This window comes from Hippocampus zosterae, chromosome 5 (genome assembly GCF_025434085.1).
Source record: "Hippocampus zosterae strain Florida chromosome 5, ASM2543408v3, whole genome shotgun sequence".
Classification (NCBI taxonomy): domain Eukaryota; kingdom Metazoa; phylum Chordata; class Actinopteri; order Syngnathiformes; family Syngnathidae; genus Hippocampus; species Hippocampus zosterae.
In genome coordinates this window covers 12311517-12326009 of record NC_067455.1, presented here as the reverse complement: position 1 = coordinate 12326009, position 14493 = coordinate 12311517, and the positions used below count along the sequence as shown (strand labels likewise).

The window sequence follows — 14493 nt, the reverse complement described above, 5'->3', positions numbered from 1 at the left end:
TGGTTCAAATGTGACTGTATTCTTACCACTTTTTTCTCTCCATTATATTAACGTCTGTGTCGTTATATAGCACTGTCAATTACAGTTGTTGAACTAACTTATCTACACTGCCAATACTGTGCTCAAAAATATGAAAAAAAAACCCCAGATATATTAAATACAAGGTAAATTACTTAATGTTAACTGCCATTAAAAGGAAATTTGACTTGGGAATATTTTTTAAGACCGATGTCTTGAAACTGGTGTATTCATATACTCTACACCAATAGAATTAAGGGTATTTCTGATTTTAAGCTCAACTTAACTCATGTCCAGTTTTTTTTCTTGGGGAAAAAAACTTTTGGAAAGTGAAATGTTCAAGTACAAAAAAAAACTGTCTTTGCAGACAAAGAACAGGCATATTTTGCCTTAAAAGGGGATGTTTACTAGAGGTTAGGGTTTTTTTTGTATTTTCACTATCAGTCAAAATATTTGACGTCACAAACAGCAGTGATGACGGTAAAAGTAGTACCGCTATTCTGTCAATAGGAGTCAGTATAAACCTGTCAACATCAGATGTACGCTTAGCAAAGGGCGCCATTCGCAGAGGAAGACGCAGTATCTTTCCTTTTTTTCTCCCCTCAGTGGTGTGGTCGGATGCCTACCTACTTTATGCCTGAACGCCGACACTCCAGCTTTCTTCCCCGTAAACGACATCGGATCTGCACTGACCCCTTTGTGTCGAGCATTAAAATAGAATTTTCTTACTCTACTTTTGACTGGCCAAGGTAAGCTAACGTTGTCATCAGTTAGCCGGCTAAGGCAGTGCTTAGCACGTTAGCATTAGCAGGCTCATGTTCCAGCAAAATAACGTCCGCCACTGACAAAATGTCACAACTTGGCTCGTTTGTTCAAGAAATCCGAATGCCTGTATCTGTTTAGAATCCGCTGTTGCGCCTATGTAGTTTTGTTACACCTTTACAACTGTTTGTCTTTGAATAGCGATTTAATAGTCAATATTGGTTATCATGAACATTAAACATCAAATGTGGCCATCGTGCTCCTCTATCGAAAGGCTCAAAGACATCCTTCACTTGTTCTGTTCAATATTTTTATTGAGGTGTTTATCAGAAGCAGAACAGCCTTACATATACAGAGGCTTACAATTCCCATTGCTGAAAGTCTTGTAGATTAGAAACTGTTTTTAAAACTTGATTTTTATAAACAAATAATTGCGCGCACACACATATATATAGTAACGGTCATCATACAATCAGCGTTGTCCTATTAAATGTAGTTTTCATGCTTTTAAACAGGTATCAAGTTGAAAGTAAATACTTCCATCCCCAGCCCAATGATGGAGCGACTTCTGAAACCCCAGGAAAGAAGCTCAGTTGGAGATTTGAACACTGGTGGGATTTGCTTCAGCTGTGAACAGATCTTTTCTACCCAGCAATTTTTGGAGGAACATGTGTGTCCTCTTACAAGTCACATCTGCTCTTGCGGAACCGAGTTTGCTGTGTACGAAGACATGTTCAGCCACAACCTCACGCACGAACCGGGACAACAGGTGTTGCATCACGAAACGATAAAGAAGCGCCGATTTGAAAAACACATCGAAGAAGAGGAACAGCTGAAACGCTTCAAGTTGGGTGAAGTTGTCTGGAACCTTGATGGTGGTTCTGGGTCTGCAAAGCAGTCTCCGTCGGCATCAGCTTTTTCGACTAAAATCACGAAACCCATCTCTTACGTGCCTAAAACATATCCGTCCATGGCGTCATCTTTTAATGGTGACCAAACTGGATTAAACATGAAGAGTATGTTTTCAACTGTGGGAGCCCCAACAGTCGATCTTTGGACAATTTACCAGCCCGTGGTGTTGGTGCAAACAATCCGTAAGTGGAACCAGTGGAAGCCGTACACTTGCGGTAAATGTGGTGAGGGTTTTGTCACCAAGCGCCTGCTAATTTTGCACACTAGTAGTCACATTGCAGACAAAATCTGTGGCTGCATTGGATGCGGGCTGCTGCTTTCCAGCAGGAAGTTAATGCCTCGCTTCCACACGTGTAACTCTTCCCGCACCACGACCAAACTCAGACTCATAACAGCCAGACCGCTGAATTACAAGAGTCCAATCCAGGAAGTCGACCTGACTCGGAACCCGAACAAGTATTTTAATGCGGGAAACGAAAACAATCAGATGCTTCAAGTCACCTCTGCTCTGCAGTTGAAAAATGTAAATGTACGAACCTACAGCAGACTCTCTCAGGGAGGTTGCACCATGACTTCCCAGCAGTTCAAGCATCAGAATTCTACGCTGAACGTCCCCCAGAAAAGCGGTTGGAAGCGTCCGCCCTCACCTGCAACAAAGAGCGGCAACCTGAGCAAACCTACGGAGACGTCCCCCGGGGCAGCTGACTTCACGTGTCGGGTGTGCCATGTCTCGTTTGAGAGCACTCAGATGCTACAGAGGCACAAGTGTGCCAAAGCGGGTGAATTCTTGGCCAAGCACGGCCGTATCGGCAAGATGATCCAGCCCAGACGGGATGTGGTGATATCCAAGGCCACTGCGACCCGGGTAAATGGTGAAAGGAGCCGCACATTCCCGTCTGATGCCAAGAACCAACAAGTTACTTATGACAAAGGACAACATGCTGACAATGTGGATACGGAAGATAAGGAAGATGATTGTTACATTGTGGAAACCGGACAAGAAAAAACATCTGAAATGATCTACCAGGTCACCTCATCTGTCCCCATTAAAACTTGACCAATTTGCATGTTGCCGATCATCTGCTTATCTTCACTCCAAATGAGTAAAATGTTTCCTGACGTCTTCTGTCCTTTTAAAATACATACAGTATATGTGTGCGTCAGTTTAGATTTGATCAAACTAAATATTCATATGAATCTGGATTTTATGTGTGTGTGTGTGTATGTATGTATATATATCTATATATATATATAGATATATATATACAAATATATACACACTGTGTGTATGTATATATGTATGTATATTGTCAGGACAGAACATTTGAATGCTCCATGTGTTTGGACATTGGCGTTAAATTACAAAGTCAACCAATGTATGTTAAGATGAGAGGTGAGCCAGTAAGGCACTGTATTATAGTTTTCTTGTCCTTTTTCTAAATATGCTTCAGTGTTCAGGATAAGCGTTTACTTCCATGACCATTTTAAGTGAACTTTATGTATTATTAAACTATATTTTCTAATTCTCATTGAGATTTCAATTTTTTTCATGACTGTGCCGTTCATAAATTTTGTGTCCAAGTCATCCACATGACTGACCTGTAATCTGTCAGCCAATCTTTTGCCAATACTTATGGTTTAAAGATTTGGAACTTAGTGGGTTTTGAACAACATTTACAAATGTTGAAGTTTGGCCTGTGTGTGTGTGCATGTGCGTGAAATATATTTGATATCCTTTTTCAGCTTGAGGTCCATGTACTTAACTCACTTAAGTCAGACAATTTTGCACACTAGTAGAGCAAAGCCCACCCGCCCCCACACACACTACTTAAACACACATCAGTGGGTAATTTTGGCATACTGTATTAGCATTATTTAATGCTGAGACAAGACTGCACGAGTTGACATCTGTGTGTTCTGTTTACGAGTTGTTCAGATTTTAACTCGTACAGTCAATTGCGTGTCATTCGTACCACCTGCACACATTCAACTCGTAAACAGTTTTGCATCACAAGTAATTTGACCACAACCTTACTTTGTTACTAAGTGATAACAAAGCATAGTGGAAAGCCGTTTTTTGATGCAGATATACAGTATAAAGGGAGTTGCGCAAGTGGAACAAACCGAACACACGTGGCAAAAACATGTCACTAGAAAGAAAATCGTTCTCCTAATGTACTAAATAGAGTGCGGACAGTTCTGGAGCTGAAGATGGAGATCAAGTTCATCAAACCAAAATAAATGCTCAAACGGCTTTCCATGCTATTTCTTGAATTGTTTACGTCCCTTCCAGTCATTTTAGGTGTCTCGTTTATCCAGCAGAGGTCGTCGTTTGGCAACAACGCTAACCCGGGGTCATTAAGAATACCTGTACAGTACTTTGAATCATAGTACTGTATTCCCCGAGCAGAAATTCATTTTGCGCTGAGCTGAATATTTTGTGTTGCACACCACACTACTTTGAGAAACGGATCGCACACATGCCAGGCGTACAAGGGGGTTGGAGAATAAGAGTTCAAGTCAAGTCAAGTCAACAGTATTTATAGAGCACTTTCAAACAGCCATCGCTGCATACAAAGTGCTGTACATGGAGCGATTTAACATATACAATAAACAGTAAGACGAATCAGTAATAAGTAATAAGGCGGTAGAAAGCACCAAGCAGTAAAACCAATAGCAAATCTAAGTCATGCTGAGTCAAACGCCAAAGAATACAAGTGAGTTTTGAGGAGGGCTTTAAAGATGGGCAGCGAGGAGGCTTGCCGAATGTTCAGTGGGAGGTCATTCCAGAGAGATGGACCAGCAACAGAAAAGGCTCGATCGAGTTGAAGAACATTGCAGATTTTCACGAACTTTTTCAGTTTAAGACATCGCGATTTGCAATGGACACAATCCAAATACCGGTAACCAAGACAGGCAAGCTATTTTATGCCTGGGTGAGGTTTGGGAAACCTATACCTAAAACTAATAACTGACGACTCTCGTTTGTATTTGATTGTCATTCAAATGACTGCTTCAAGTGGTCTTAGGTTAGCCAAAAGCAACTTGGAACCTCCAATCGCGCTGTTTTACGAGAAGAAATAGGGCTGCGGATACAACTGAACTGTTTTAAAGCAGCGTATTCTGTGTATGTCGGTTGCATGGTAATCTATTTTCTGTTCCGCTTTGACTTCCACTTCAGGTAATTTCGAAAATTCCAACGGCACCTGAAGTGCACACTTCGTGCATCAGACCCGACTGATAGCTTTGTGCAATTTCCACACCGACCCAGTCAAGTCATGGCTGCTCTAAGGTGCTGAAAGATGCAAAAGTCGGGGCAAGCTTGCATTGTCCAACAGTCAGATTCATGGATGTGGTGGAAGGTTTATAAAACAGCCACCGAGCCACGACGCTGCTTATAGCTTCGTGCTAGCCATCGCTACCTACCCGAGCAAGTCGTCAATGCATGGCCACCAGGGGACCAGTGTTGACTCACCCACCCAGGCAAGCACTTTAACTATTTTTGAAATAAAAATTACCCTCACCACACAATATTGGCAACCAAATATTGAAGAGTATCATTGGCTTCGACAACGTGCTGTTGTTCACGCGTCTGTGAGTGTTATTAGTAATGAGCTAGCAACCTGGCCTACGATATGCAAACGCCATGTCTGTGCAGACTAATTTCAGATTTTAAAATAGCAGAAATTAAGATTTTGGGACAAGGCCGCTGTCCTGATATCACAGGCTAAATATGGTGCTGTAAGATAAGATGGGCTCACTGAGGGGAACAGACAAGAGTGTTGCTAATCTACTACTTTTGTCATCTTTTAATAATACAGTTAAGTGTTTGTTAAGAATTTATTTGCTTTTGCTGAACTATGAAAATACTGTTAACAGTACAGGAAAATGGTAAGACTCCACGTAAAAAATATTCTTACCTTTCGTGGAAAAAAAAGCCCCACAACGTTCAACAAATTATTATTACGTTTTAGGTGTATTTGTGGGATTAATGTTTTTGTCCTTTTCATAACAATTCCTCTGAAGTTCTGTCAAGAGATTGACAGGTAATTGCCTATTTGAAGTGATATTTATTTGCAGTTAAGGAAAAAATATTGGCATGAAAATTGCAAGCGCCAACACTTGAGTTTTTAAAAAATGGATGTAGGCATGTTTATCAAACAGCTTTTCAGATGTGCAACATTTAAAATAAAAAGTGCGTGTGCGTACAGCACCAACAGTGTGTGGTGTAGTACCAAGCTTGTTCTGTGAGATGCAGCATTCCCCTCAGGGCATTCAGACTGCCAGAAAATACAAGGGGTAAGGAAGTAGGAGTTGAAGAAGAAACATAAAAAAACTAGGCTTACTGTTAACTTGTCTGGAAACAACATTGATGAGGGAAAATGTTGTCCCTGTAATTTTTTTCTTGGTGAATGACTGGAGACACGTGAAATGAACAATAACACAACCCGTTGCTCCTCAATTTGTGTCAGGCAATAGCAAAAACCTCATGTCGCCTCCCCACTGGCTATCGTTCTGTTTCATAATCATGAAATCTGTGGCTCCACGGACTTTGATGTTAAACACACACAGACAAAGATTCGCCAAAAAAAAGAAACGTTGGAAGTTATTTAACATTTACACTTTTCATCCCCTATCGTTTGTCGAGCAGATTGGGAAAGAAAAATCACTCGTAACATACCCCCACGCTGCAGGGTAACCTTTCAGAGACATCTGACAAACAACCTTTTTGAAGGTGACTGGAACAATGTTGTAATTCGGCCCAATTTTTGTTGTGTGTACCTCGCTTTAAAAGTAGAGCGTCAACGTCCATGTATATTTTTTGAGTTGTAAAGTTGTAATCCCTGTTCATTCCACAGACTCCTGACATGGGGAGTAAAATTTCCTTCAGCAGAAGGAGGACCGACCAGTATACAGTCTCTGAATTATCTGCTGTGACATCGCATCCTTGTAGTTCCTTTCATCCACCGACAGACTGCAAAGAGGTAGCTAGTTAGAAGCACAAATACTCATGTACCCCTTTATTCATCCATCACTCTATTTTGTATTCCGCTTACCCTGTTAAGGATTAAGGCCACCTTTCCCCGTTTATAGATCCTCAACTGGTGGGTAATCAATTACAAGGGAACTGAGATGAACTAATTGAGTGCGAATTGATCGCGCAACTATGAGAGCCCCAACTAATGGCCTCTAATTTCATAAGTAATGTTCATGATGATTATGCGCGTTCTGTTTTCTTTGAATTTGAACAAAGCTATTTCTATTGATACATGTCTTAACACTAGTCTTGTTTAGAAATATTTGATATAATTTGAATTGAAGAGAGACTATATAAATAACATACATTTCTGTTTTCAACCTTAACATTCACGTAAATGGGAGGATACCTTCAGAGGTCAAACCACTGTTTAGGCTTAAGATATATTCTGCTTGGAAAAACTGGAATCGTCTTGCATCTCTGGATGTAATTGTATAACGAACAATTTTTAAAAAAGATACTGTGCACATAATGTACCGGTAGATACAAATGAAAAAAAAAAGAAGACAAGCAAACAAAAAAGTCAGCACCTTGTCAGTGTTTAATAATTGGATTTCATTTTCAATTGAAGACTCAATAAAATACGTGTATGAGGTTCCTCTTTTCCACAAAGATGTATGGTGCTTTTTAGCTTACCGGTATTTACTTATATTCGAAAAAATCTTAATACATGGGCCGCATTTGCATGCTTTTTTTTTTTTTTTTTGGCCAGGGTCTGATGAAACACTTTTATGACTGTGATGGACCTGTGTTATCATCTTCTGCAGGGGACCAGAGCTGCAGAATGCATTGAGGAGAAACAGGATTCTGAATGGGGGGAGGAAATGAAATTGGCAAATCGATGTAAACCTTTACCTGCATCTCCCTCATCAGAGACCCTGAAATCAGACGAGACTCTGAAATCCAAAGGACCTGTTAATAGCAACCGCCAACCTAATGCTGTCTCACACTTAGGGATGGATGCAAAGGCTCAAATGGCACCTGCAAGTGTGTGCCACTTGAAAACAGACAATCATGGATTACCCGTGGCGGGGAGAAGGACAAGAGGTCATCCTAGAAAAATGAAATCCTCAAAGCTCAAGGACAAAATGTCCACTTCTTCGGACAAATTTGTGTCGGATCAACACGAAGAGCTTGGCACTGCAACACGAGTGCCAACTTTCGCTAAAAGCCGCAATGCTGAAGCTCTTTTCTCATCTTACAAAGAGACCTCTCGAACTTGCACAGCCCCTGATCACAAACCAGAGGATGGGGTCTCTTTGGGGTCTAAAAGAAAAAGAGTAAGACCAACCGAAAGGCAAATGGCAGTTTCTGAAACTTCTGAGGATGACCTTGCCCGTCCGACACAAAAACCGAGAAGTCTTGAAGAACGACATCTCCCAACACCGGATGAAAACAACTGCTCTGATGTCATAGTGGGCCCAAAAGAAATAGAGGTCTCTCCTCCTCCTAAAAGTGCAAAACTTCAAGCGAATGAAAAATCTAACTTGCAAATTGATCACCAAACCGCTGCTCAAGTTTGCAAACCGGATGTTTCGCTATCGCTGGTAAGCGGTGGCACAGGCTCTATGGATGGAGCAGAGATGGGAAAACTGCAGGGTTTGGATGGAACGCCCCTGCAAACTCTTCCTGACAAGCAAGTGGAAAGGGATGGTCAACATCACGTGGTGAACCTTTGCGGAAACAGAGGAGACGTGTCCCCTCGGTCTGTAGTCCGAGAGACAATTGAACAAAAGGACGGTGACCACCAGCAGGCTCTTTCATGTGACGACAAAGTTTGCCCGTCACCACACTCTGTAGACCGACCAGAAGGAGTCGAAGGTGTCATGCCCCACGTGTCCAAGCAAGTAGCTCAACACACCGACTGTAATAATTCGCCCAAAATGCAACCAGGCGACGGTAAAAGTCTCAAGGAGTCAGAGTGTCAGAGCAATTGCGACAATTCAAAGAATGCTTTCCCTCCTCCGATGACACGGCCAAGTGACAATGATACTGCAGCGTCCTCTGACCAGCCCCCGAAATCTGTTGAGATCCCCTCCATTGTCAAAGTTGAAAACACAGAGGCAGCGCTGGATCATTTAGATCCCTCTATCAAGTCAAACACTCATAGCACGTATCAGCAGAGTGCCAAATTGGCCGGCTGTTCTGCGGGTCAGCACTTCCAACATACCACTTTAAGACGCAAAAGAGGCCGCAAGAGAAGACGGCGAGTACCCGTTTTGTTACGTCATGACGGTAGAGGTGAAATTCAGTACAAAACAGACTGCCCTGATACAAACACTGTGGCTGACCAAAACATTATCTACATCCGAAAAGGGTCAAAAACCCTGCTGAAATGTGCCGTCTGCAGCCGTACATATAAATTTATGTCTCAGTACGTTATCCATCAACGCGTTCACACGGGAGAGCGGCCCTTTGAATGCCCCGAATGCAAAAGAGGTTTCAGCAAGAAATCCAACTTGAATCTCCATCTTAAGACACACGTAAAGAATACCTCAAGTCAAGAAAGTCCAGATTGCAAAATGTTCTCCGATAAGACGTATTTTAGCCACACGGCGATCCACGCTAAAGGCCCAGACCGAGAAGATTGCAAGTTAAGCGCGGACGATACCTCTGGAGAAGAAACTCGAGAGAGAGCTTTGGCCCCTGGAAAGAGCGAAAGCAAAGTGTGCCAGTATTGCGGGAAGTCGTTCAAATTTCAATCGGCCCTCATAAGACACGAGCGTGTCCACACGGGGGAGAAGCCTTACAAATGTGGTATTTGCGGCAAAGCCTTTGGCCAGTCATATTTCCTCCGCGTGCACGAGCTGACGCATTGGTCGGTGAAGCGTTACAATTGTACGGGCTGTAAAAAGTCTTTCAGTCATTATAGCAACGCAAGAAATCATACGTGCAGACCTCCGGAAAGCATCGAGCCCAGCCGACAGTTAGCAAAACCTTCCCTGACGTACACGTGTCACATTTGCAAGAATGTCTTGGACAACCTGCAGAAGTTCAACAAGCACATGAGAGCTCACATTGGTACAAAGCTGTATCGCTGTTTGTATTGTGACAAGCTGTTTGGCGGGCTATCCGAGTTTCACGCCCATTGCGGTTTGTGCCAAGGAGAACAAAAAGCCTCCTGCGTTGGGGTCAAGGAGGAAGAGAGAATGTCGGTCGTCGAGTACACTGTGTCTGCGCATAGGATTTCGTCGGAACAGAAATTAAACCCCTCGCCCACAAACGGCAAAAGTGAAAACCACAAAAGACCACCGTCGCAGATGACCTGCAATAACGGCGACCCGATCAAACGGACAGCGACACGGGCTCGTCTTCTTTCGCATTTTGTGTCAAAATTGAACAAACTAGACAACCGATCGGACCCCAGGAGTTATTTATGCCCCAGTTGCGGTCGCCTGTTCAGGCACATAGGAAGACTCCGGGCCCACATGCTGACTCACGCTCCGCATCAGAGTTACACCTGCTCCTGTTGCGGGAAGACTCTTCCAAACTGGACCAAACTGTGGCGTCATCAAAGAGTCCACCGGCAACGTCGCGGTCGCTTCACGTGCGCGTTATGTGGCAAAGGATTCCGTTTTGTCGAGTCCTACAAAAATCATATGAGCGAGCACCCGGGCTTCCGTTGGATTCACTCAAAGCCGAAGACCGTGTTCCTGCCTTACAATTGTGATCAGTGCACAAGTCGTTTTAAGACTCTTGATTTGTTGTTCAGTCACCAACTTTGTCATTTCTCGACACAGGTCATACGCCTCGGCCCCGTTTTGGATCAGTCCTTGTATGATCATTCTGTACAGTCGACGAGCATGTTAAATCCGGTGACAAACCGCCAAGCGGTAACGCTCTCGTTTGAATCGGGAAACAACACCCTTGCGTCATCAGTCCCAAAAGGCAGTGCTCTTTTGGCTTCCCAAAATCAAGACTTGCCCCCAAAGGACTCCCCCTTTCTGACTTGGACTTCGTCTGACCAAAAGCAGGATTTTGGCTTGGATAAAAATGTCCAAAGTGCAAGAACCACGAACATGCGCGAGAAACCACCCAGGCGCCCCAGAAACGATCGGGATGTGCTAAAAAAGCAAAAAGAACCTCCGAGAACTGCAAACAAATATTCATCTCCCCAAAAGGGGTCTTCACAAGGACTTATTTGTGCCATGTGTGGTCATGAATATGCTGTCCTCTCAGATCTTTATCATCATTATTTGCAACATGCGCGAGGGCAAGTGTAATAACCTAATATTGTCATATAATAGCCACCACGAGCATATCCACTTAGCATTACATTCTATTACCAGAAAACATTTTTGCATTACAGTACTGTACACCAAATGTATATATATTTGATTAATGATGTTCAAAGATAATGCACTATGGAGCGTAACCGTTTTTGCTCATAATTGTCAGTTACCCATTAAAAAGTCACTAGCCTTTGTCACCTTGTACTGGATGGTGTTTTTGTTTTGTCGTTTTTAACATGCATCTTTGAATTAATTTTCAAGCTCTGAATATAAAGGATTTAGTATTAAAAAAAAACATCTGAATTTGATTAATGACGAGCATCTGTGGTGTCACAAAAGAATTGATTCCCCATTTTCCAATGAACAACCTGCACTATAAAATATTTCATTTGATCAATTGTTGACTTGAGGAACTGCTGCCCTGAAGCAAATTTCAGACTGAATTTTGACTTGATTGACTCTTGGAAGAACATTTTTCACATTTACACAAATTGTTGCATGGACAGTGCTGTAGTTTGTCCTCAATAAATGTCCTTTTTTTTAACGTGCTGTCGTCATTGGGCTATTTTTGGTAGATTTGCCTAGAAGACTTGGAACATACTGTACCTCTCCTCAAAAGTGTGAGCTGTGGCTACAGTGTTCCTTGGAATGATGGTGAAATATATATGTTCCTAAAGAGCTTGAGTTTCGGCACAGAAAGTTGCAAGTGAAGAGAACACCACAATAATAACATCAGCTTGAGGTTTACAATTTATTTTCTTGACACAGGTTGCTAGACTTGTACTGGTTTCTGGAATGAATGTTCCAACAAGCAACGTCTTTAGTTGGATGACATGGTGCTGCGAATCCAGGAGTTGTAGTTGCAGACCTTAGCGTAAACACCAGGCTTGTTCCTCTGGGCGCAACCGTAACCCCAGGACACGACACCCTGAAGCTGGCCGTTACACACCACGGGGCCACCCGAGTCTCCCTGCACAGGTACCAAATACCATATGTAAGGACCACAGGCTTGAGAAGTTCACTTCAAAGAATCGGTGATCTTGGTGCTCGTACCTGGCAAGAGTCTTTGCCTCCCTCGAGGAATCCGGCGCAGAACATGTTGGAGGTGATCTGTCCAGGGTAGGAGCTCCTGCAGCTGCTGTCGCTCAAGATGGGGGCGTCCAGGCACCTCAGACGGTCAGGGTAGTTGTCTGAGGAGGACGAACGGACACGCGTGAGTGCTTATACATGAACAAGTGGATCGATCCCCTTTTAGGGTTTTTCTTTTTTCGACTGACTTCCAGAGCCGCTCATGTTGCCCCATCCAGAGATCAGACAGCGGGTGCCTGAGCCGGCACAGCTGGAGGGCAGGGACACGGTGCGAACGTAGCTGTTCAGGGTGGCGGGCTTGCTCAGCTTGATGAGCATGATGTCGTTGTCCAGGTTGCGGCTGCTGTATCTGGGATGTCTGATGACCCGAACGGAGTTGATGAACTGCTCCGTGCCCTCGTTGACGGCGATGTTGTGCTCACCGAGACGCACCTGGATGCGGCTGCACGGAAACGCACACGGCGGTGATGCCGAGTTCAAAGTCCCACGCAAGTTTCATGTCGGCTGCGTTACGACTTACGACTTGTAGCAGTGAGCAGCAGACACCACCCAGGTGCTGGAGATCAGGGAACCTCCGCAGAAGTGGTAGCCAGAGTTCAGAGACACCTGGTAGGGCACAGAGTTCTTTCTGCACTCGTATCCACCAACAATCTTGTCGTCCTCATCATCAATGGGAGCAGCAACTGATTGAATTCCAGAAAGATCCAATGATTATGTCTCATAGGGGTGACTGTTTTACAAGTCAGTCACTAACTAATACGTCCATCCATACTCACAAGCCACTGCGAACAGCGCCAGAAGAATGAAAGCCTTCATCGCGATCCTTGTCTGAGCCTCAGTGTCAGCTCGGCTCTGATCCTGAACCTTTTAAAGCCTGCTCCTCGGCTTCAATCTACCACCGCTTTAATTTTTTTTTTCTCCATCATACCCTTATCTTCTCAACGTGTGCGTGTGTGTCTGTGTGTGTGAACGCACACCTGGAACGCAGCAGCCAAAATGTTGATAATGAGAGCATCGGTTACACTCTAATTCCAACATACATTAGGTAACATGAGCAAGCAAAACGCTGCACTTCATTATGTCTACCAAAAGTGAACACTTTATGTAAGCAACAAATGATCCATCAATTCAAATATTCATTGTCTTTTGGACATTTTTAATATAACATTTAACGGTGCCTTGGTATGGATGAAAGTATGCTTAATTAGTCCAAAACAACACAGCAATTTGGCTGCATATTAAGATGCATTTAGGGATTTTCAGTTGTACCAACAACATTTTCATATTCGAATAAATTTGAATCTATGGTAAAACCGAGCAACCCAAGCTGGTTTAGGATATTTGAACGGGGATTTCCTCATGTCTAAGACAAACGTCCTCAGATATTTCATACGACGGTATGGCAAGAATATGCCAGGTCAAAATGATTCTGTACAATACTTAATCTGAAATGTGTATTATTTGGAAAAGCTTTGCCCTGCACTTTGTTTTTCACTCAACTATTTTACTGCTGTTTAAAACAAGGTGGTAGTTTTGGAGGCATATTCATTAATTAGAGTTTTTTTCTGATTCAATTATTTTACATTTCTCTTTTCACAACCGTAAGCCTGCAATTTGCTCATTTCATCGAACAGCTTTGCTTTAAAGTTGACTCTGTTGTTTTCTTGCTGATTGACTGAGGCCTACTACCCTTCAACGCCAGATGCCGTTCTCACAGGTTTTTGGGGTTTTTTTTGTTTATTTGTTTTTTTTTTATTTTTAGAATGACTAAGTGTTTTCTCTTCATTTCATGATTTGTATTCATTTTATGAAACCTGATTCATGGTCTGACAATCTTACCCTTAATACAGTGGTTCTTAACCTGGAACCCAACCAATTCATTCATATGCACGTTCACCGAACCTTTCATTTGTGAAAAATACAAACATTATTTTTTTATAACAAATTCAAGAATTTAAAAAAAAACAGATTTATTAAAAAGAAAAAAAAACATAAAATTACAAGACATAAGTATACCGTACGTTTTTAAATTGTGCACAAAAAAACAAGCCAGTGATGCCCAAGGGGGCCTGTCATAACGAATTGGCATGTTGAGTCGGGTGTGTCTTAACCTCCATGGTAGAGGCTCCGTCAAACCCCTGAGACCGATTCACCGAACCCCTACGGGTTCGATCGAACCCAGGTTAACAACCATCGTCTTAACAAATTACAGTACTGTGTTAATAATGGACTCGGCAATAGATGACTAGATGGGTACATTGTCGGGATACGGGTATGCCCGAAAATGTTCCCTTTCCATGTTTTCCAGAAAGTGTTGCTTTAAAACTCTATGCAACTCCTTTACATAAGTGCAGACCTGCTAAACTTGCATTGGCTGACCTGAACATCCATCCTAAATAATGGTCGCGACATCGCCACTTTGGAAAAGACAGAAAATTCAAG

General features: G+C 42.8%; 3 protein-coding genes across 4 annotated transcripts; 2 read left to right on the top strand and 1 right to left on the bottom strand.

Moving 5' to 3' along the window:
- The first annotated feature begins 461 nt into the window (after positions 1-461).
- Positions 462-3221, top strand: LOC127600744 (zinc finger protein 84-like). Its single transcript, XM_052065495.1, has 2 exons — positions 462-767; positions 1296-3221. The coding sequence occupies exon 2, from the start codon at positions 1334-1336 to the stop codon at positions 2747-2749; it is 1416 nt and encodes a 471-aa protein (XP_051921455.1). The 5' UTR covers positions 462-767; positions 1296-1333; the 3' UTR covers positions 2750-3221.
- Positions 3222-4882: 1661 nt separating this feature from the next.
- Positions 4883-11166, top strand: si:dkeyp-84f3.9 (uncharacterized). Of its 2 annotated transcripts, XM_052065441.1 has the most exons (4): positions 4883-5175; positions 6552-6677; positions 7498-7573; positions 7685-11166. In XM_052065441.1, the coding sequence occupies exons 1-4, from the start codon at positions 5134-5136 to the stop codon at positions 10951-10953; spliced, it is 3513 nt and encodes a 1170-aa protein (XP_051921401.1). In that variant the 5' UTR covers positions 4883-5133; the 3' UTR covers positions 10954-11166. The 2 variants fall into 2 exon arrangements, with proteins under 2 accessions (XP_051921401.1, XP_051921400.1); XM_052065440.1 differs by having other exon boundaries at positions 4884-5175; positions 7498-11166.
- A 533-nt stretch (positions 11167-11699) lies between these two features.
- Positions 11700-12882, bottom strand: LOC127600764 (trypsin-3). The gene is made up of 5 exons (XM_052065555.1): positions 12828-12882; positions 12572-12734; positions 12240-12493; positions 12016-12152; positions 11700-11932 (listed from the first exon to the last, which is right to left on the bottom strand). The coding sequence occupies exons 1-5, from the start codon at positions 12865-12867 to the stop codon at positions 11783-11785; spliced, it is 744 nt and encodes a 247-aa protein (XP_051921515.1). The 5' UTR covers positions 12868-12882; the 3' UTR covers positions 11700-11782.
- Positions 12883-14493: the final 1611 nt, after the last annotated feature.